Genomic DNA, 22349 nt, shown 5'->3' with positions numbered 1-22349 from the left:
TTCAAAAAATCCAATCAGGTTGGTGTGACATGACCTTCCCCATACAAAACCATGCTGCTTGTCACTAAGTAGTCCATTTTCTTTTAAATGTCCATGTATCTTGTCCCTCAGTATCTTCTCGAGGAGCTTCCCAACCATAGAAGTCAGGCTCACAGGCCTATAATTTCCTGGATTATCCCTGCTTCATTTCTTAAACAAGAGAACAACATTGGCTATTCTCCAATCCTCTGGAACCTCACCTGTGGTCAAAAAGGATGTGAAGATATCTGCGAATGCCACAGCTATTTCTTCCCTTGCCTCTCGCAGTAACCTGGGATAGATCCCATTTGGCCCTGGGGCCTTGTCTACCTTAATGCAACTTAGGATACCCAAAACTCCCTCCTTCAATATACTGATATTCTCTGAAGTATTCATACACTCATCTCTGATCTCAACATCAGTTATATTCTTCTCCTTCGTGAATACCAATACAAATCACTCATTACGGATCTCTCCCACTTCTTGTGGCTCCACACATAACTTCCCTCCTTTGTCCTTGAGTGGACCTACTCTTTCCCTTGCTACCCTCTTTCTTCTAATCTAAGCATAAACAGCCTTGGGATTCTCCTTGACCCTGTTTGCTAAAGATATTTCATGGCCCCTTTTAACCTTCCTAATTCCGCATATAAGTTCTTCCTAATTTCTCAGTACTCCTCAAGGACTTTGTCAGTTTGTAAATGCCTAGACCTATTGTATGCTTCCTTTTGACTAAGCTTACAATTTCCTTTGTCATCCATGGTTCCTGAATCCTGTCATTCCTCTTTCAGTTTTGCAGCCTGCCACATGCCAGCTGTAAATTTGCCCTCAAATAACTCCTCCCAATCCATATTCTCCAGTACCTGTCTAATTTGGATGTACTTAGCTTTTAGTATCCTCACCCAAGGGCCACTCTTGTCCTTATATATGGCTACTCAAAATCTTATGGAATTATGGTCATTAAGTCCAAAATGCTCTCCTATTGAAACATTGATCACCTGTCTTGCCTCATTCCCTAATACCAAGTCTAGTATGGCCTCCTCTCTGGTTGGATTGTCAATATACTGTCTCAAAACACCCTCCTGGACACATCTAACAAATTGCTCTCCATTTGAGCCCCTGGCTGTAAGGGTGTCCCAGTCAATAAGAGGAAAATTGAAGTCACCCAACACAACTACCCTGCTTTTTCCATACCTTTCCAGTATCTGAGTACATATCTGAGTCCTCTCTGTCCCATGGACTGTTAGGACATCTACAGAAAACTCCCAACATTGTGATTTCACCCTTCCTATTCCAGAGCTCCACCCATAATGCCTCACTGCACAATCCATCTGGTGTGTCCTCTCTCAGCACAGCTGTGATGTGATCCCTAATCATGTACTCATATTGATGCCTTCTAAATGCTGTAATTGTACCAGCCTCCACCACTTGCTCTGGCAGCTCATTCTATATACGTACAACTCTCTGCATGAAAAAATTGCCCCTTAAGTCCCTTTTAAATCTTTCCCTTCTCACCTTAAACCTATGCCCTCTAGTTCTGGATTCTGCCATCCTGGGGAAAAGACCTTGGCTATTCCTCATGCCCTCATGATTTTATGAACCTCTATAAGATCACCCCTTAGTCTCCGATGCTCCAGGAAAAATAGTCCCAGCTATTCAGCGTTTCCCTATAGCTCAAATCCTCCAACCCTGGCAAGATCCTTGTGAATCTTTTCTGAACCCTTTCAAGTTTTACACAATTTTTCCTATAGGAGGGAGACCAGAATTGAATGTAGAATTCCAAAAGTGGTCTAATCAATGTTCTGTGCAGCGGCAATGTGACCTCCCAACTCCTATACTCAATGCACTGACTAATAAAGGCAAACATATCAAACACCTTCTTCACTACCCCGTCAATTTACAACTCCACCTTCAAGGAACCATGAATTGAAGCCCAAGGTCTCTTTGTTCAGCAACACTCCCCAGGGCTTACCATTAAGTATATAAGTACGGCCTTGATTTGCCTTACCAAAATGCAACATCTCACATTTATCTTAATTAAACTCCAATCAGTCCAGGACTATGTTCGAGTCAATCCGGGGCTGTGTTACTGTCTGTCTGGGGAGTGTGTTCCAGACATTACGAGATGTGTTCCAGTTAGTCAAGGGGTGCCTTCTAATTAGTCCAGGAGTGTATTCTAGTCAGTTTTTGTTTTTGTTGGTCCAGACGGGTGTGTTCTGGTCAGTGTGTTCTCGCCAGTACAGATGGGTGTGTTCTAGTCAGTCCGGGGGGGGTGTTTTAGTCAGTCCAAGGTTGTGCACCAGTCAGACCAGGGTAGGTGGTGTATCCTAGTCAGTGGGGCGGGGGGTGTTCAAGTCAGTTTGGGGTGTCCTCCACTCCAACGCCAGACCTGTATTCCAGATAGTCCAGATGGTGTGTTCCTGTCATTCCAGGGCTATGTTCCCAATAGTCTGGGAAGTGTATTCCAGTCACTCCAGGGCTGTGTTCCAGACAGTCTGGGTGTTGTGTTCCAATTATTCTGCCGGTACCTTCTAGTCAGTCCAGGAGTTTGTTCTAGTCAGTCCAGGAATGTGTTCTTGTCAGTCCAGAGTGGTATTTCAGTTACTCCAGGCTGTGTTCTAGCTAGGCTATGTTCCACCCTTTTCAGGAGATGACTTCTAAATTCCCTCCATCCTGTGAGTGAAACGAATTCTCCTCAACTCTCCTCTTGGCCTTCTGCTTGATGCCTTGGCAAGAAGACAGAAAATAGCTTCAGGAAGAATTGGGAAGCTTAGTGAATGGGCAAGAACATGGTAGATAGAATATAATGGTATGTTGCCTCCCGGATGCCAGGGTCAGGGATGCCTCAAATCAAGTCTACAGGGTTCTCAAGGGGGAAGGTATCAGCCAGAAAGGGATGGTGACCTGAAAAGTGAATATAGGGAGTTAGGTTGGAAGTTAAAAGGCAGGATGAGCACAGTAGTAATCTCAGGACTGCTACCGGTGCCACGGGTTAGTGAGGCTAGGAACAGAGACCGGGTGCAGCTGAACACATGGCTGCAGAGCTGGTGGAGGGAGGGCTTCAGATGTGTGAATCATTGGGATACCTTCTGGGGAAGGTGGGACCTGTACATGGAGGACGGGCTGCACCTGAAGTGGAAGTCAGAACCAGGAAAGGAGCAGTCACTTTATTGGGAGTTTTCTATAGAGCCTCCAATTGCAACAGAGGCACGGAGGAGCAGATTGGGAGGCAGATCTTGGCAAAGTGCAGAAGTAATGGGTTTGTTGTCATGGGTGACTTCAACTTCCCTAATATTGATTGGAACCTCCTTAGTGCAGATAGTTTGGTTGGAGCAGACTTTGTCAGGTGTGTCCAGGAAGGACTCGTGACTCAATATGTAGATAGTCCAACTGGAGGGGAGGCCATAGTGGATTTGGTGCTTGTCAACGAACTAGGTCAGGTATCTCTTGGTGGGAGAGCATTTCGGTGATAGTGATCATAACTCCCTGATCTTTATATAGTCTTGGAGAGGGATAGGAGCAGATGGCATGGGAACTTATATAACTGGGGGAGAATGAATTATAATGCTATTAGGCACTACGGAACATAAATTGGGAACAGATATTTTCAGGAAAATGCACAACAGAAATGCGAAGGTTGTTGAGGGAGTACTTGCTGCGAGTGCTGGATAGGTTTGTCCCACTGAGACGTGGAGGGGATGGAAGAGTGAAGGAAGTAATATAGAACATAGAACAGTATAGCATAGTACAGGCACCTTTGGCCCTCAATATTATGCCAATCATTTATCCAACTCTAAGATCAAACTAACCTTCATATCCGACACTTTACTATCATCCACATACCTATCTAAAGGTTGCTTAGATGTCTCTAATGTATCTGACTCTACTACCACTGCTGGCTTCCATTCCACGCACCCCCCACTCCTTGGATGACAAGAGATGTGGAACATCTAGTCAAGAGGAAGAAGGGAGCTCACTTAAGGTTGAGGAAACAAAGATCAGGCAGGATTCCAGAGGGTTACATGGTAGCCAGGAAGGAAATGAAGAATAGATTTAGAAGAGCTAGAAGGGGGCTTGAAAAAGTCTTGACAGAGAGGATTAAGGAAAACCCCAAGGGGTTCTATACTTAAGTGAGGATCAAGAGGATGGCCAGTGTGTCGGTAGGGCCAATCAGGGATAGTGGAGGTACCTTGTGTTTTGAGTCAGAGGAGATAGGGGAGGTCCTTAATGAATACTGTGCTTCAGTATTTACTAGTGAGAGGGACCTTGCCATTTGTGAGGACAGCGTGAAACAGGTTGATACACTTGAATAGCTTATTGTTAAGAAGGAGGATATGCTGGAAATTTTTAAAAACATGAAGATGTTAAGTCCCCTGAGCCAGGTAGGATATATCCAAGGTTTTTACAGGAAGCGAGGGAGGAGATTGCTGTGCCTTTCGCGATGATCTTTGCATCCTCACTGCCCACTGGAGTAGTACCAGATGATTGGACGGTGGCAAATGGTATTCCCTTGTTTAAGAAAGGGAATATGGATAACCCTGGGAATTACAGATCAGTAGTTTTATATCAGTGGTGGGCAAATTGTTTGAGGGGAATCTGAGAGACAGGATTTATGATTATTTGGAAAAGCAGAGCTTGATTACAGATAGTTAACATAGCTTTGTGAGGGGCAGGTCATGCCTCACAAGCCTTATTGAATTCTTTGAGAATGTGACAAAACACATTGATGAAGGCAGAGCAGTGGCTGTGGCATATATGGATTTTAGCAAGGCATTTGATAAGGTTCCCCATGGTAGTTTCATTCAGAAAGTAAAGAGGCATTGGGATACAGGGAAATCTGGCTGAACAGAATTGGCTGGACCATCGAAGACACAGGGCGGTAATAGACAGAAAGTATTCAGCCTGGAGTTCAGTGAGCAATTGTGTTCTACAGGGATCTGCTCTGGGCCCTTTGTTCTTTGTGATTCTTATAAATGACTTAGTTGAGGAAGTGAAAGAGTGAGTTAATAAGTTTGCCGATGACTCGAAGGTTGGTGGAGTTGTGGACAGTGTGGAGGGCAGTTGTCGGTTGCAACAGGACAGTGACGGGATGCAGAGCTGGGCTGAGAAGTGGCAAATGGAGTTCAACCTGGGAAAAGTGTGAAGTAATTAATTTTGGAAGGTTGAATTTGAATGCAGAATACAGCGTTAAAGGCAGGATTCTTGGCTGTTTGGAGGAATAGAGGGATCTTGGGGTACATGTCTATAGATTCCTCAAAGTTGTCATCCAAGTTGATAGGATTGTTAAGAAGGCTTTCATTAGCTTGGGGATTGAGTTTAAGAGCAGCTATATAAAGTCCTGGTTAGACTGCACTTGGAATACTGTATTCACATCTGATCGTTTCATGGTTGGAAAGATGTGGAAGAGATTTAGAGAGAGTGCAGAAGAGATTTACCATGATGCTGCCTGGACTGGTGAGCGTGTGTTATGAACAAAGGTTGAGAGAGCTAGGGCTTTTCTCATTGGACAGAAGAAGGATGAGAGGTGACTTGATGGAGGTGTACAAGATGATGAGAGGCATAAATAGAGTGGATAGCCATAAACCTTTGCCCAGGGCAGAAACTGCAATTACGAGGGGGACCAACATTTTAATGTGATTGGAAAAAGGTTTAGGAGAGTGTCAGAGATAGGTTCGTGGAATGCACTGCAGCAGTGGTAATAGAATCAGATATATTTAAGCCACTCTTGGATAGGCACATAGATGAGAGTAAAATGTAGGGTATGTAGGTTAGTTTGATCTTAGAGTAGAGTCAAAGGTTGGCGTACCATTGAGGGCTGAAGGGCCTGTATTGTGCTGTACTGCTCTATGTTCTATCATGTGGAAACACATGAGACTATTCACTTGGTAGGAGAACCAGATGTGAAGAGTATTTCTTAAATAGTAAGAGATTAGAAAGTGTAGATGTAAAAAGTGACCTTATAGATAAGTGATTGATGGCTGACATGCATGGTGCAACAAGCAACCATTAAAAGAAACATTGGTGTTTGTATTACTTTTCTCTGTACATATTGAGAACATTTTCTTGAGATTTCCATACCCAATAGGTTACTGCAGAAGTCGGGCTTTAAAAGATTCCAGTTGAATTCATTTTACAGGGACTACATCCAATATATATCTGTTTGTCCCTTTATTCATTCTGTATATGCTATTTTACAGCAAAGAAATGTCCTTTAAACATGATCCATAAGGAAAGTGGCTCTCCCTGTATGAACAGTTGTTCTCATCTCGACACAAGCAGTTTGTGTGAGGAGCACTACATGGATGGCTGCTTCTGTCCATCAGGTAGGTAATTTACAGTGTCTTCAAATAAATGATCTGTTTCTCCCTACTTTCCTCCATCACAAAGAATCCTACAGCAAACTTAATTGTTAAATCAGTAATGTGGGAAAAATAATACTCAAACCTGTAAGCAGATAATCGATTTTGAAACTGATTTCTGGGAGGAAGAAACTAATCACCTTGGAGTATGTGTAAAATATTGACCCTTGGCAGGTAACAGCTGGCAGGAAAACACAGAAAAAAGTGGTGGATCTAAATTTAATTACTGAGCTTTCAACTGGTCCACAGCTGGCATAGAATATCTAAATTGGGGGTTCACACTTAGGGATGCCTTGCTTAGGAATTCTGACTTTTATAGGGTTATCATTTGTATTCTCCATTGTATGGGATAGTAACTATTTGGCATGAGTTGGTAACTTCTGCAACAAACTGCATTGTGTAACCTTGAGTATTAACCATTTACATGTTGATCCTGTTGTATAATGTCTCACAGTCAGTATGTCAGTATGCCTTAAAGAGGCACGTTAATAATATAATCACCGCATCACAGCATGTGACCTGAAGGTTAATGTGGGTGAGTCCAGCACATCATTGCCAAAACCAAGACTGAAATCTTTGCAACCACCTTCAGCTAGAAGATCATAACTGCATAAGCACATGAGACCGCTTTTCAAAATGATTAGAAGTACACGGGAATAATTAGAGATATGCTTCATATTTTTCAGGAACGGTGCTTGATGACTACTCTGGCACTGGATGCATTAGTGTGAAGGAGTGTAAATGTACAATAAAGGGCAAACATTATGATCCAGGCGCTCTGATTTCAACAGAATGTGAAGAATGGTATAGTCAGCATGAATTCAGCTTCTGTAAAAAAATTCCATTTAGGTTTGAATAAATACACTAAATTGGTCTTCCTTGTCATTTAAGTCTCTGTGACGGAGGTAAATGGCTGTGCAAAAATCTACCATGTCCAGGTGTCTGCTCATTTGAGGGAGGAGCACATGTCTCCACTTTTGATGGCATGAAATACACATTTCACGGTGACTGCTATTACATTCTTTCTAAGGTAAAAAGATGTTATACATTTTTATTTTTGTTACATGTCAACAACATGTGAATAGTAATATTATGCTGCGTACATGTTTGAACTGCGAATTGATTAGTCCCCAGGTCCTGGTGGACTTTATTGTAGAAGTAGCCATTGAAATAATTAATGTGTTAGTTTTAATTTTCCAAAACTCTTTACATTCTGAGAAGGTTCCTTTAGATTGGAGCATAGCTAATGTAACTCCTTTATTTTAATAGGGAGTGAGGCAGAGAGTGGGAAACTGCAGGCCAGTTACCTTACTATCTGTCACAGGGAAAATGTTAGATTGCTACTATTAAAGATGTTATAACGTGGGACTTGGATATATTCAAGTGAGTCAATCAGAACTAACATGATTTTGTCAAAGACAAATCATGTTCAACTAATTTATTGGAAGAAATAATTGTGCAGTAATAAAGGAGAACCAGTGCATGTATTGAATTTAGATTTCCAGAAGCCATATGACAAGGTGCTTCATCAAAGTTTATTGTAGAAATTAACAATTTCTAATGTAGGGGTAACATATTTACATGGTCAGAAATCTGGCTGACTACAGGATGTAGAGAGTAAGAATAAATGGGTCTTTTTTTTAGACTGGCAGGATGTCACAAGTCATCTGCCACAAAGGTCAGCGCTGGGGCTAAACTCTTTACAATTTACATAAATTATTTGAATGAAGGGACCAAATGAATGGTAGTTAAATTTGCTGATGACAAAAAAGCAGGTAGGGTAATGAATAGAGAAGAGGACATAAAACACCTACAAAAGAATGTCAGTAGGTTAAGTGAGTAGGCAAAGATCTAGCAAATGGAGTATAATGTGGGAAGTGAAATTGTCCATTTTGGCAGAAATAATAAAAAATAAGAAATAATATCTAAATAGTGAGAGATTGCAAATCTGAGATGCAGAGAGATCCAGGTGTCATCATGCATGATTCACAGAACATTAGTATGCAAGTACAGGAAGTAATCAGGAAAATAAATGAAGTGTTATGTTTTATTGTGAGGGTATTGAATGTAAGAGTAGGGAAGTTATGCTTTAGTTATACAGGATATTGTTGAGGCTGCATCTGGAGTACTGTGTGCAGTACTGATTACCATGCTTAGGGAAGTATGTTAACATGATGGAAGCAGTTCAACAAAGATTTACTAAACTAATAACTGGAATGAGTACATTGCCTTATGAGGAAACACTAGGCCTGTATGCTCTGGAGTTTAGCAGAGTTAGAGATGAATTAATTAAATATTTTTAAGGCAGAATTAGATTCTTGATTACCAAGGAGATTGAAAGGTTATTGGAAGTATGCAGGAATGTAGAATAGAACCCTCTGAAAACCAGATCAGCCATGTTCTTAGTCAGTGGTGGAGCAGGCTCAAAGAGATAATTGATTGACTCTCGTTCATTGTTTGATTGTTTGTATGCTACAATTGTGTCGGTTTCTCAGTTGTCCAGGCAGCTTTATAGGATATTGTACTCATTCTACTATATTCCTATTTTGCTACTCTTCCCTTTTGTTATACACGTTTTCCTTTGTGGTAAGGGTTAGTGGTACAGACACTAAATATAAAGAGTTGAGAGAATGCCTACCAATAAAACTATCAACTTAGCTAATTCAGGAAAATTTAGAACAAAGCCTTCTTTTTTATAACAGAATGCTTTGCGTGAATGTACTAACATATTCTAGCACAGTATTGTGCCTCAAAGCTGGAAACATTCTCATGGCTTAAATGTTACAGCCAACTTTTTATTATTCATCTGTCAGTGGTTCTGTAGTTGTATTAATTTTTATCTGTATCATCTCTACATTGGATACTACCTTGAAATATAAAATATGGTTAGTTAGCTCTAACAATATTAACATGACATTATTCCTATACAATATTAATGAGGAATGTAAACAAAGTAGTATATGAAAGTTCTAAAGTCCAGAAAAGTGAGGATAAACAAAGATTCAATTTGAAAAAAAAATAAACTCCTCATGAACAGTTTTAGCATGACACTACTTTAGCATGACATCTGCACAGAAGTATTGCCTTATTGATTAGTAATTCAGGTATGTTACAATGCCAAAGAATCTTTAAGAAAAGATGGTAATTAGAGTCATAGAGATGTACAGCATGAAAACAGACCCTTCGGTCCAACCCGTCCATGCCGACCAAATATTCCAACACAATCTAGTCCCACCTGCCAGCATCTGGTCCATATCCCTCCAAACCCTTCCTATTCATATACCCATCCAAATGCCTCTTAAATGTTGCAATTGTACCAGCCTCCACCACATCCTCTGGCAGCTCATTCCATACACGTACCACCCTCTGCGTGAAGAAGTTGCCCCTTAGGTCTCTTTTATATCTTTCTCCTCTCACCCTAAACCTATGCCCTCTAGTTCTGGACTCCCCAACCCCAGGGAAAAGACTTTGCCTATTTATCCTATCCATGCCCCTTCATAATTTTGTAAACCTCTATTAGGTCACCCCTCAGCCTCCGACGCTCCAAGGAAAACAGCCCCAGCCTGTTCAGCCTCTCCCTGTAGTTCAGATTTTGACTTTGAAATTTGCAAATCAATTTATTCATCTCAACTATGAGCAGCCACAAATACATATATTTTCACAGATAGCACTTACAGTGAAGTATTTGGAATCAGAGTATCAACGAGCATGCCATAAGAAAGGCATGAGTGGATTATTAATTTTCTCAAGCATTGCCACTAATCAGAACAGAACTGCTGCTGACTTTTTCCATGTGGATTGGAAGCAACGTAGCAGATTGCTATGTACTAAAGGCTTTTTATTCTAAGAACTACATATTAGCAAGAATTTACTGTCTTTTGGTAAGGAAACATTATTAGGGATGACATTGGATACTCAAGTGAAAATGTCAGGAATATCATCTGTGCCCTGGCCAAAGGGAGGTCCTTAGCTCATTTATCAAGCCATTTTCAAATTATCAGAATTGATATTCCATTCCTTTCTTTTCTTGCTTTTCCTTGAAAATTTTTCTCCTTGCTTTCTGCAGGTCCATTTCCTTTTAATGTGCTGTACCAAGTCTGTCTCTTCTTAACGACACTTCAAAGATTCCTTTGTTCATTCATTCTACTCAAGACTTTGTGATTTGTTACTTTTTTCCATGCAGCCGATCTTTTCCATACTCTTCCAAACCCATATTATAAAATCTTCACAGATCATTCCTTAATAATATCCTTCCTATTTCTTTAATTCTTTATTTTACTGCCTTTATATTCTTTTTATCCATTTATTTTTCTGTGTTTTAAGATAGCATGTGTGTACTTTATAACAATAAATAAATCAAATAATAAATTAGTTAAAAAAGTAAGTACAACATAAAAGCATTCTCTCTTACCCTGAATACTAAAATTCAATCATGGCTGGAAGGAATCAGAACTACGGAATCTCAACCAATTCTCAAAACTAAGGATCAGGAAACTGACTGTTCAACTACCAACATCATCACTGCCAAACCCTCCATTTCAATTGTTTCAATGTTAAACTATCTGCTTTTTGTAAACCGAGACTAATCCAAAAGTCTATTTTTTAACTTTTATCTTTCTGGACTCCGCTCTTACTTCTGATCTGTGTATATTTGTGTTGCATTGCCATTCTTCTTGTATTCAGTAATTAATAAATTCATTCTATGTTAATCAGACAGCCTGCTTAAATTGGCTGTTATTAAAATGTAACTTCACTTGAGTCTGAGAGAAAGGTATCCACAAGAAAAAGGAGCTGATTTTAAATTACATTTGTTTTACCCAACTGATGCAGAGCCAGTTCATCCTCCACACCCAGGAGTTTAACAATGTGAGGTCTCCAATCCAGACCCATAATGAATTGGGGAACATTGCCCTAGGTTAAGTCTTAACACTATCTATAGATTCTTGTTCTCCTTCCTTTGTGCTTGTGACATGTGCTTTGTCATCTGCAAATCTAACTGGCATTCTCATAACATGTAAAAATATCAGACTAAAATTTGCGTGTGTGTAATAAATTCTGTGGAGATGTTTCTATGATTACAGCATCAAAAAAATCATAATGGTCAGCTTATTAATAATTATAAGCAATTGGTAATAATATTCATGAATTGATTATTAAATTCTTGTATATGTATAATGGGTGGAATCTTTGCAGCACTCTTAGAATAATTAATATAAACTCCTCATCTCACAATAATGGAAGATCAGCAATTGGATAAAGCTGAGTCAGAGATAACGCAACTGAAAGCATAATTTATACTTGATAAGACAGACATTAAGTTTCTTTAGTGTCCATATGTATCCAGAATCTAAGGTGTTCAGTCAGAACCTTGAAACACTCTAAGGTTTCCACTTCTATGTCAGTCAGTAAGCTTATACTGGTCAGCATTTGGTCATTTATGTATAAAGCTATCTTTATAACTTTTAGTTCTATTGTTAAACAGTCATTTTTTTTTCATTAGACTGAAGTAAATACAGACTGATCATGCTTGCAGCAATCTATTCGATATATCCAGCAATGTTTTGTTTTTGTCATTTCTGTTTCTGAATCTTAACAGATGGATAATAATGATCTTCATTTTACCTGTTAACAGGACTGCGATAAGCAGCAGTACACACTGCTGGCAGAAATAGCTCCATGTGGAACAATTGTATCAGAAACTTGCCTAAAAACACTAGTGTTAACAACTGACCATAGGCAAAATGTAAGTTTCTTCAAATATGTTGTGGCAAGTCTAATTAGTCGTTATCACCACTACCTTTGATGACTAAATTCTTGGTCCTACTCAATCTATCGTTTTTAGCCTTTATGTGTTTATTGGCCTCAAATGGAACTGACATCATTTCCATCTCTAAAGACACTAATTTGTTTCATTTTCAGGCAAATATTTCTTTCCTGCAATTATTTTTATTCTCCATAAAGCCCAAATCCATCCAAAGTTAGAGTGTCATTCTGATACTATAGGATACTTTTTTAATAGATCCCGCAGATTTTTCAATTAGATATAAGGGAAGCCAACCCTCTACCTAATGCAAACACAAAGAAAGCTGGATAAACTCAGCAGGTTGAGCAGCATCTGTGGAGAGGGAAACAGAATTAAAGTTTTGAGTCTGGTATGACAGAATCTGTCTATTCTGTGTTTTACCAGGCAGTATTTTGCCTTTATCCCCTTCATGATCCATCTCACTCTTGTATTAATCTCCCTTTCTGTTAAATTTATACTATTCCAGACAGTGTTGTTTTGATCTTTCTCCTCTTAAAATGTTCAACAGTTCCCTGCTGACTGAAGGAAAAACTCATTGCACTAATTTAACAGCATCCATAATTTCAGTAATGCTTCAGCTTTTCTCCCCTACAAACTTCACACTTTTAAAGCTCAATTTTTTTGCTAGCTGATCATTATTGCTTGATCTGTTTCATTTTCCTTGCTCTTTTCCACAGTGGTGATGACTGCATTATCTTCTTTGACCTTTTGACTTTGTTACTTAATAGGAAATGGGTGATTGTCTCTAAAATAAAAGACTATTGTTTCCTTATTTTTTACTGAGCTATGTTCATCTAAAAGTATTGCTTTAATTCTTAGGTGCTTATTTTTAAAGATAATGGGGATGTTCTTCTTAATGGAGTCAAAACAACATTACCACTGGTAACAGGTAGGAGCCAGTCCTTATGAAATTTGTTGCAGATATCCTACTCAATTAAATGAGAGTCATTAATATTTAAGGGACTTGAAAAAAGATGTTAATGAGTTCAGTAAATCTTCAGTTAGTCAACTGTCACCTAACAGTATCATATAAGTATGCTTATCAAGGATGCATCAGTACTAGATTTTATATTAAGATGTAATGTGTTACAGTTCATTGCACTTTCACATACCTGTTGCAGTCTGTTGCAGCTTTAGGTAAGGATGGCAGAGTCATTGTCACAGAGTCATATCGATGTATAGCAAGAAAACAGATTTTTCTGTCCAACTTGTCCATGCCAACCAGATATTCTACGTTAACCTATTCCCATTTGCCAGTATTAGGCCCATTTCCTTCTAAATCCTTTCTATTCATTTACCCATCCAGCTGCCTTTCAAATGTTGTAATTGTACCAGCCTCCATTACCTCTTCTGACAGCTCATTCCATACATGTACAACCCTCTGCTTGAAAGTGTTGATCCTTCGATTCATTTTAAATCTTTCCCCTCTCACCTTAAACCTATGCCCTCTAGTTTTGTACTCTCCCACCCTGGGGTAAAGACCTTGACTATTCACCCCATACATGCCCCTTGTAATTTCATAAACTTCTATAAACATAAATATCCTCCGATGCTCCAGGGAAAACAGCCCCAGCTTATACAACCTCTCCCTTCAGTTCAAACCCTCCAACCCTGGCAACAACCTTGTAAATCTTTTAACAACTCTTTCAAGCTTCGCAATATCCTTCCTATAGCAGGGAGACCAGAATTGAATGCGGTATTCCAAAAGTGACCTAACCAATGTCCTACACTGCTGCAACATGACCTCTGAATTCCTATATTCAATGCACTGATCAATAAAGATATGCTTACCAAACCACTTCTTCACTATCCTGTCTACCTGCGACTCTACGTTCAATGAACTATGAACTTGCACTCCAAAGTCCCTTTATTCAGGAACACTCCCTAGGACTTTACCATTAAGTGTATAAGTCCTGCCCTGATTTGCCTTTCGAAAATGCAGAACCTCACATTTATCTAAACTAAATTCCATCTGTCACTCTTCAGCCCATCTGCCCATCTGATCAAGGTCCTGTTGCACTTTGAGGTTATGCTGTTTGCTGTCCACTACACCATCAACGTGCTGTCATCTACAAATTTACTAACCATAACACCTATTTTCATATCAAAATCATTGATATAAATGACAAAAAGCAATGGACCCAGCATTATGGCATACCATTGGTCACAGTCTTCCAGTCTGAAAAGCAACCCTCCATCACTACCCTCTGTCTCCTACCTTCAAATCAATTTTTTATCCAAATGGCTAGTTCTCCCTGCATTCCTTGTGATTTAATCTTGCTAACCAGTCTATCATGCGGAACATGGTTAGAGACAGAATTCCAAGATTTTGACACTGAAGGTACAGTGATGTATTTCCAAGTTTGAATGGTGAGTGGCTTGGAAGGAAACTTGCAGGCCATGGTGGTCCCTTATCTTTCTAGATGGTGGAGCACATGGATTTGGATGGTGCTGTCTGCAGTGCAATTTGTAGATGGGGCTACTGAGCGTCAGTGGTGGAAGGAGTAAACGTTTGTGGATGTGGTACCAATTAAGCAGGCTGTGTGACTTGTCCTGGATTGCGCCAAACTTCCTGAGAGGTGTTGGAGCTGCAGTCTTCCAGGCAAGTGGGGAGTATTCCATCACAGTCCTAACTTGTGCCTTGTATAATTAGACAGACTTTGGGGTATCAGACGTTGAGTTGTCATTACAATATTCATAGCTTTTGATCTGTATTTACATGGTGAGTCCGCTTCAGTTTCTGGTCAATGATAATCCCCGGGATATTAATAGTGAGAAATCAGTGATGCCAACACCACTGAATTTCAATGGGCAGTGCTTAGCTATGAACCTGCACTCCAAGGTCTCTTTGTTCAGCAACACTCCCTAGGACCTTACCATTAAGTGTATAAGTCCTGCTAAGATTTGTTTTCCCAAAATGCAGCACCTCACATTTATCTAAATTAAACTCCATCTGCCACTTCTCAGCCCATTGGCCCATCTGATCAAGATCCCATTGTAATCTGAGGTAACCTTCTTTGCTGTCCACTACACCTCCAATTTTGGTATTATCAGCAAACCTACTAACTATACCTCTTATGCTCACATTCAAATCATTTACATAAATGATAAAAAATTGTGGACTCAGCACCGATCCTTGTGGCACTCCACTGGTCACAGGCCTCCAGTCTGAAAAACAACCCTCCACCACCACCCTCTGTCTTTTACCTTTGAGCCAGTTCTGTATCCAAATGACTAGTTCTCCCTATATTCCATGAGATCTAACCTTGCTAATCAGTATCCCATGAGGAACCTTGTCGAATGCCTTACTGAAGTCCATATAGAACACAACTACCGCTCTGCCCTCATCAGTCCTCTTTGTTGCTTCTTCAAAAAACTCAATCAAGTTTGTGAGACACAATTTCCCACACACAAAGCCATATTGACTATCCCTAATTAGTCCTTGCCTTTCCAAATACAAGTACATTCTGTCCCTCAGATTCCTTCCAACAACTTGCCCACCATCGACGTCAGGCTCACTGGTGTATAGTTCCCTGGCTTGTCCTTACCCCCTTTCTTAAACAGTGGCACCATGTTAGCCAACCTCCAGTCTTCCGGCACCTCACCTGTGACTATCGATGATACAAATAACTCAGTAAGAGGCCCAGCAATCACTTCCCCAGCTTCCCACAGAGATCTAGGGTACGCCTGATCAGGTCCTAGGGATTTATCCACCTTTACCCATTTCAAGACAACCTCCTCTGTAATATGGACATTTTTCAAGTTGTCACCATCAATTTCCCTACATCCAATATCTTCCATGCCCTTTTCCACAGTAAACACTGATGCAAAATACTCATTTAGTATCTGCCCCATCTCCTGCAGCTCCACACAAAAGCCGCCTTGATGATTTTTGAGGGGTCCTATTCTCTCCTTAGTTACACTTTTGTCCTTAATGTATTTGTAAAAACGCTTTGGATTCTCCTTAACTCTATTTGCTAAAGCTATCTCATGTCCCATTTTTGCCCTCCTGATTTCTCTCTTAAGTTTCTCCTACTGCCTTTAAATTCTTCTAAGGATTCATTCGATCTATCCTGTCCATATCTGACATATGCTTCCTTCTTTTTCTTAACCAAACCCTCAATTTCTTTAGTTATCCAGCATTCCCTACGTCTAGCAGCCTTTCCTTGCACCCTAACAGGAATATACTGTCTCTGGACTCTCGTTATCTCATTTCTGAAGGCTTCTCATTTTTCAGCAGTCCCTTTACCTGCAAACATCTGCCCCCAATCAGCTTTTGAAGTTCTTGCCTAATACCGTCAAAATTGGCTTTCTTCCAATTTAGAATTTCAACTTTTAGATCTGGTCTATCCTTTTCCATCACTATTTTAAAACTAATAGAATTATGGTCGCTGGCCCCAAAGTGCTCCCCCACTGACACTTCAGTCACCTGTCCTACCTTATTTCCCAAGAGTAGGTCCAGTTTTTCACCTTCTCTAGTAGGTACATCCACATATTGAATCAGAAAATTTTCTTGTACACAGTAAACAAATTCCTGTCCATCTAAACCCTATAGCAGTCCCAGTCTATGTTTGGAAAGTTAAAATCCCCTACCATAACCACCCTATTACTATTACAGATAACTGAGATCTTCTTACAAATTTGTTTCTCAATTTCCCTCTGACTATTAGGGGATCGATAATACAATCCCAATAAGGTGATCATCCCTTTCTTATTTCTCAGTTCCACCCAAATAACTTCCCTGGATGTATTTCTGGGAATATCCTCCCTAAGTACAGCTGTAATGCTATCCCTTATCAAAAATGCCACTCCCCCTATTCTCTTGCCTCCCTTCTGTCTTTCCTGTGGCATTTGTATCCGGGAACATTAGGCTGCCAGTCCTGCCCATCCCTGAACCATGTTTCTGTAATTGCTATGATATCCCAATTCCATGTTCCTAACCATGCCCTGAGTTCATCTGCCTTCCCTGTTTGGCCTCTTGCACTGAAATAAATGCAGTTTAATTTATCACTCCTACCTTGTTTTCTGTTTTGTCCCTACCTGCCCTGTTTGATTCGCCTTTGTTCTCAACTGTACCAGTTTCAGATTTAAATCTTTCCTCATTATCTCCCTGGGTCCGATCCCCCAACTAGTTTTAATCCTCCCGAGCAGCTCAAGGAAATCTCCCTGCCAGTATATTAGTCCCCTTCCAATATAGGTGCAATCCGTCCTTTTTGTACAGGTCACTTCTACCCCAAAAGAGATTCCAATGATCTAAAAATGTGAATCCTTGTCCCGTACACTAGTTCTTCAGCCATGCATTCATCTGCTCTATCCTCATATTCCTGCCCTCACTAGCTCGTAGCACCAGGAGTAATCCAGATATTACTACTCTTGAGGACCTCCTTTTTAAGTTCCTACCTAATTCTCTGTAATCTTCCTTCAGAATCTCAACCTTTTTATTCCTCTGTCATTGGCTCCAATGTATACAATGACCTCCTGGTGGCCCCTCTCCCTCTTGAGAACATTCTGCACCCTCTCTGAGTACCTCAGACTACTGAGTCCCCTAACACAATCGATCGCTTGGAACCCGACGTATATCTCACTACATTAGGGCCAGTCTCAATACCAGAAAATTGGCTGTTCATGCTAAATTCTCCTGAGAATCCATCACCCCCTACATCCACCTCCTACATTTCAAACAGCATACTTATTTGAAAAACATCCTCCCTGTTTCGAACTTATCTTTTCACTTCATAATTTTATGTGTTTCTATAAGATTGCCCCTCATTCTTCCAAACTCCAACAATTATAATCCCAGTCTACTCAGTCTCTCCTCATAAATCAACCCTCCCATCTCTGGAATCAACCTAGTGAACTTCCTCTGCACCCTTCCAGTGCCAGTACATCCTTTCTCGAGTAAGGAGACCAAACTGCACACAGTACTCCTGGTATGGCCTCACCAGTACACTGTACAGCTGTAACATAACCTCCCTGCTTTTAAACTCAATTCTTCTAGCAATGAAGGACAAAATTCCATTTGCCTTCCTAATTTATCTGTTGCACCTGCAAACCAACCTTCTGCAATTCATGTACAAGGACACCCAGGTCCCGCTGCATAGCAGCATGCTGTAATTTTTACCATTTAATTAATAGTACTTTTTACTGTTCCTCCTACCAAAATGGATGACTTCATGTTTATCAACATTCATGTGCCAGACCTTTGCCCACTCATCTAAACTATCTATATCCCTCTACAAACATTCAGAGTCCTCTGCATACTTTGCTCTACCATTCATCCTAGTGTCATCTGCAAACTTTAACACACTACATGTGGTCCAATTGGAGTTGTGGTCCCCAACTCCAAATCATCTATGTGAATTGTAAACAATTACGGTCCCAACACTGATCCCTGAGGCACTCCACCAGTCATTGATTGCCAACCAGTAAAGCACTAATTTATTCCCACTCTTTACTTCCTGTTAGTAAACCAATACTCTGTCATGTTGATACATTGTCTGAAATGTTGTGCACATTTATCTTAAGCAGCAGCCTTTTGTGCAACACCTCGCCTTTTGGAAATCTGGATACACCACATCTACTGGGTGTCTGTTGTCCACCGCACTCGTAACGTCTCATAGAATTCCAATAGATTAGTTAAACATGACCTGCTTTTCATGAGCCTGCTATTCTGAGAATATCCAGTTTATTCATATTCTCCATTTTCTGTCTGTTAACCAATTCTCAGCTTATTCTAGTATATCATCACCACCAATTCCATGTGCTGTAATATTATTTGCTAAATTCTGGTATAGGATCTTATCTTGGCCATCAAGGAGCACTTGAAATGATAGCTTAGATTTGCTGCTCAATGCATCACAAAACCTCAATTAAGTATTGAGAGTTTTCTAATCCAGCATGTTCTACTGATTGCCTAATAATGATGGCTTTTACGAATCTCTTGACATACAAAAACATGGGATTAAAAAGTTGAATTTGCAAAATATAACCAAGATATTCTATGCACTTTGCCCAAGTGCATCATAATGTCCATTAAGAAGCTGCATGGTGGCTCAATGGTTAGCACTACTGTCTCACAGCACCAGGGACCTGGGTTCGATTCCAGCCTCGTGTGACAGTCTGCATGGAGTTTACCCATTCTCCCTGTGTCTGCAATGGTTTCCTCCGGGTGCTCTGGTTTCCGCCTACAATCCAAAGATGTGCAGGTTAGGTGAATTGGCCAAGCTAAATTGCCCACAGTGTTCAGGGATGTGTAGGTTGGGTGCATTGGTCAGGGTAGGTGTGGAATGGTGAGGTGGGTTGCTCCTCAGAGGGTCGGTGGGACTTGTTGGGCCTCTTTCCACACTGTAGGGATTCTATGGAAAAAGCTGAAGTTTATGAATTGTGAACGAGGTTGATTTGATTGAGAAAGAATAAGAAGTGTTTTGACAAACATCGAAAGTTGAATTATTTTGAATACAATAAATTCAATACAGTAACAATATTGTTATTTATTTTTCGCAGAGATGGGCTGTTCTACAATTTAACTAATTTTATCAGTTCTCCTTTCAAATTTCATACAGGATGACGCAGAGATTTCATCAGTGCCATTAATCACACTCCAAAAGCTAACCTTGTGTTTTCCACGTACTAGCTGACAATTCAATCTCTATTCAAATAGCAGTGTGGCCAGGGGATCATAATACAGTTTTTTTTATAGATTATAATAAGTTTCTCATTCTCAGACTTATAGTCTCTCGTTTTTCACAAAAAGAGCCAAAATGTTCCAGAGAGATGAATCATGATTACAAAACTATGAATGCATGAAGGAACAGAGTAAAGCTTTCCACATGTATTTCCTCCCACTCCTTGTAACACAAAAGTAAGGGATTCACATGACTCTACCAATATAATCAGCAAGATCATTTTTAAGTTTAACAGGTCTGGCAGCATCTCAGAAAACAAAATTAATATTTCGAGCCTAGTGACCAACCCAAAACATCAACATTTTTTTTCACCACAAATGCTGCTAGTCCTGCTGAATTTCTCTACCAGTTTGTTTCAGATCACAAACATCCATAGTTCTTTGTTTCATTGTATAAATTTTAAATGGTCATTTATCATCGATATGGCCATTGAGTCATTTAGGACAAACAGGCCCTTTGGTCTTACTCATCCATGTCAATAAGGTTTCCAAGATCAGAAGTCACATGAGACCAGGTGATAGTCCAACAGGTTTATTTAAATTCCAAGCTTTTGAAGTGCTGCTTCTTTGATGATAACCTGGTGTTGTGAGACTTCTGACTTTTTTCACCCCAGCCCAACACTGGTACCTTCACATCATGATCAGGTTTCTGGAAATGAACTAGTCCCATTCACCTGCAACTGCCCCATATCCCTATAAACTTGTCCCATTCCTGACCTCAAATGTCTTTTAATTGTTGTAATTGTATCCACCTCTACAACCTCCTCCAACAACCCATTCCATGTATGAAACAAATGACCCTCAGGTCGCTTCTAAGTCTTTCCTCATCTCACCTTAAACCTCCAGTTTTGAACTCCCCTACCTGGGAATAAGACTTTGGCTATTCACTCCTCATCCTCCTAAGCTTCAGGAAAAAAATGACCAAACTCTCCTTCTAACTCAAACCTTCAGTCTCGGTAACATCCTTGTAAATCTTTTTTGTACCCTTTCCAGGTTAATAACATCCTTCCTAACAGCAGGACAACCAGGATTATATGCAGTACTCCAAATATGGCCTTACCAGTGTCTTGTACATTGTAATATGATATTCCAACTCCTGTACTCAATGCTCTGACCAATGAAGGCAAATATGCCAAACACCTTCGTCACCACCCTGACTACCTGTTATGCCATTTTCACAGAACCATGTACCTGAAACCCTAGGTTCTGTTCGACAACACTTCCCAGGGCCCCACAATTAACTCTGCAAGTCTTACGAAAATGCAACACCTCACATTTATCCAAATTAAACTCCATCTGCCATTCCTTGCCCCACTAGGCCAGTTGATCAAAATCGCTTTGAAATCTCAAATAACCTTCTTTCCTGTCTACTATACTTTCATTTTGATGTCATCCGCCTCATGTATTCTCATTCAAAGCATCTAGATAAATGACAACAGCAATGGACCCAGCACCAATCCTTGCAGTACACTGCTGGTCATAAGCCTCCAGACTGAATAACAATCTTCTACTATCATCATCTGTCTCCTACTGGCAAGCCAATTTTGTATCCAATTAGTTAGCTCTCCCTGGATTCCATGTAATCTTACTAACTAGAGTCCAAGAGTATGGTGCTGGAAAAGCACAGAAGATGTGGCAGCATCCTAGGAGCAGGATAATCGACGGAGGGCTGATTCCTGATGAAGGGCTTTTGCCCGAAACATTGATTTTCCTGCTCCTCGAAGACTGCCTGGCCCACTGTGCTTTTTCAGCACCACACTTATGACTCTAATCTTCAGCATCTGCAGTACTCACTTTTGCCTACCTTACTAACTAGTCTATTATGCAGAATCTTGTTAAGGGCCTTGCAAAAGTCCATGTAGGCAACATCTACCACTCTGCCTTCATCTATCTTCTTGATCACATCTTCAAAAAAAAAACTCAAATTTGAGACACAGTTTCCCACGCACAAAGCTGTGCTGACCATCCCTAATCAGTCCTTGCTTTTCCGAATATATGTAGATCTTGTCTCTCAGAATCCCCTCCAACAACTTATCCAATACTGATGTTAGACTCATGAGTCTATAATTCTTTGGCTTTTCCTTGCAGGTTTTCTTAAATAATGTCCCAACATAAGCCACCTTCCAGTCTTCTGGCACATCACAATATACAAATAACTTCACTAGGGGTCCTTCAATTTCTCCCTAGCTTCACATAATGTTGTGGGATACATTTGATTAGATCCCTGGGATTTATCTAACTTTATGCGTTTTAAGAACTCCAGCATTTCTTGTTCAGTAATGTGGACTGTTTACAAGACATCACTATTTATTTCCCCAGAGTTGCTTAGTTTCCAGGTTTTTTCACATGGTAAATGCTAATGAGAAATACTTAAGAATAGAATAGAAATTTATTGTCAAGTATACTTTTATATGTAAAATAAGTGAAAGGTTTTATAAGCTGCCACACCACAGTGCATATTAATGACCGAAGTCATTCATCATCATCA

At 40.1% G+C, this 22349-nt stretch overlaps 1 protein-coding gene across 1 annotated transcript in view; it reads left to right on the top strand.

Annotated features, from left to right (window-relative positions):
- LOC122557980 (mucin-2-like) overlaps positions 1 to 22349 on the top strand; it is a 172991-nt gene that overhangs the window by 39941 nt on the left and 110701 nt on the right. Inside the window, exons 7-11 of the mRNA XM_043706283.1 lie at positions 6213 to 6338; positions 7061 to 7178; positions 7266 to 7404; positions 12007 to 12117; positions 12997 to 13066. Of these exons, the coding sequence (XP_043562218.1) occupies positions 6213 to 6338; positions 7061 to 7178; positions 7266 to 7404; positions 12007 to 12117; positions 12997 to 13066 (564 nt within the window). The remainder of the gene's footprint in view (positions 1 to 6212; positions 6339 to 7060; positions 7179 to 7265; positions 7405 to 12006; positions 12118 to 12996; positions 13067 to 22349) is intronic.

This window comes from Chiloscyllium plagiosum, chromosome 16 (genome assembly GCF_004010195.1).
Source record: "Chiloscyllium plagiosum isolate BGI_BamShark_2017 chromosome 16, ASM401019v2, whole genome shotgun sequence".
In the NCBI taxonomy this organism is placed as follows: Eukaryota; Metazoa; Chordata; class Chondrichthyes; order Orectolobiformes; family Hemiscylliidae; genus Chiloscyllium; species Chiloscyllium plagiosum.
This window is presented reverse-complemented; position numbering and strand designations above follow the sequence as displayed.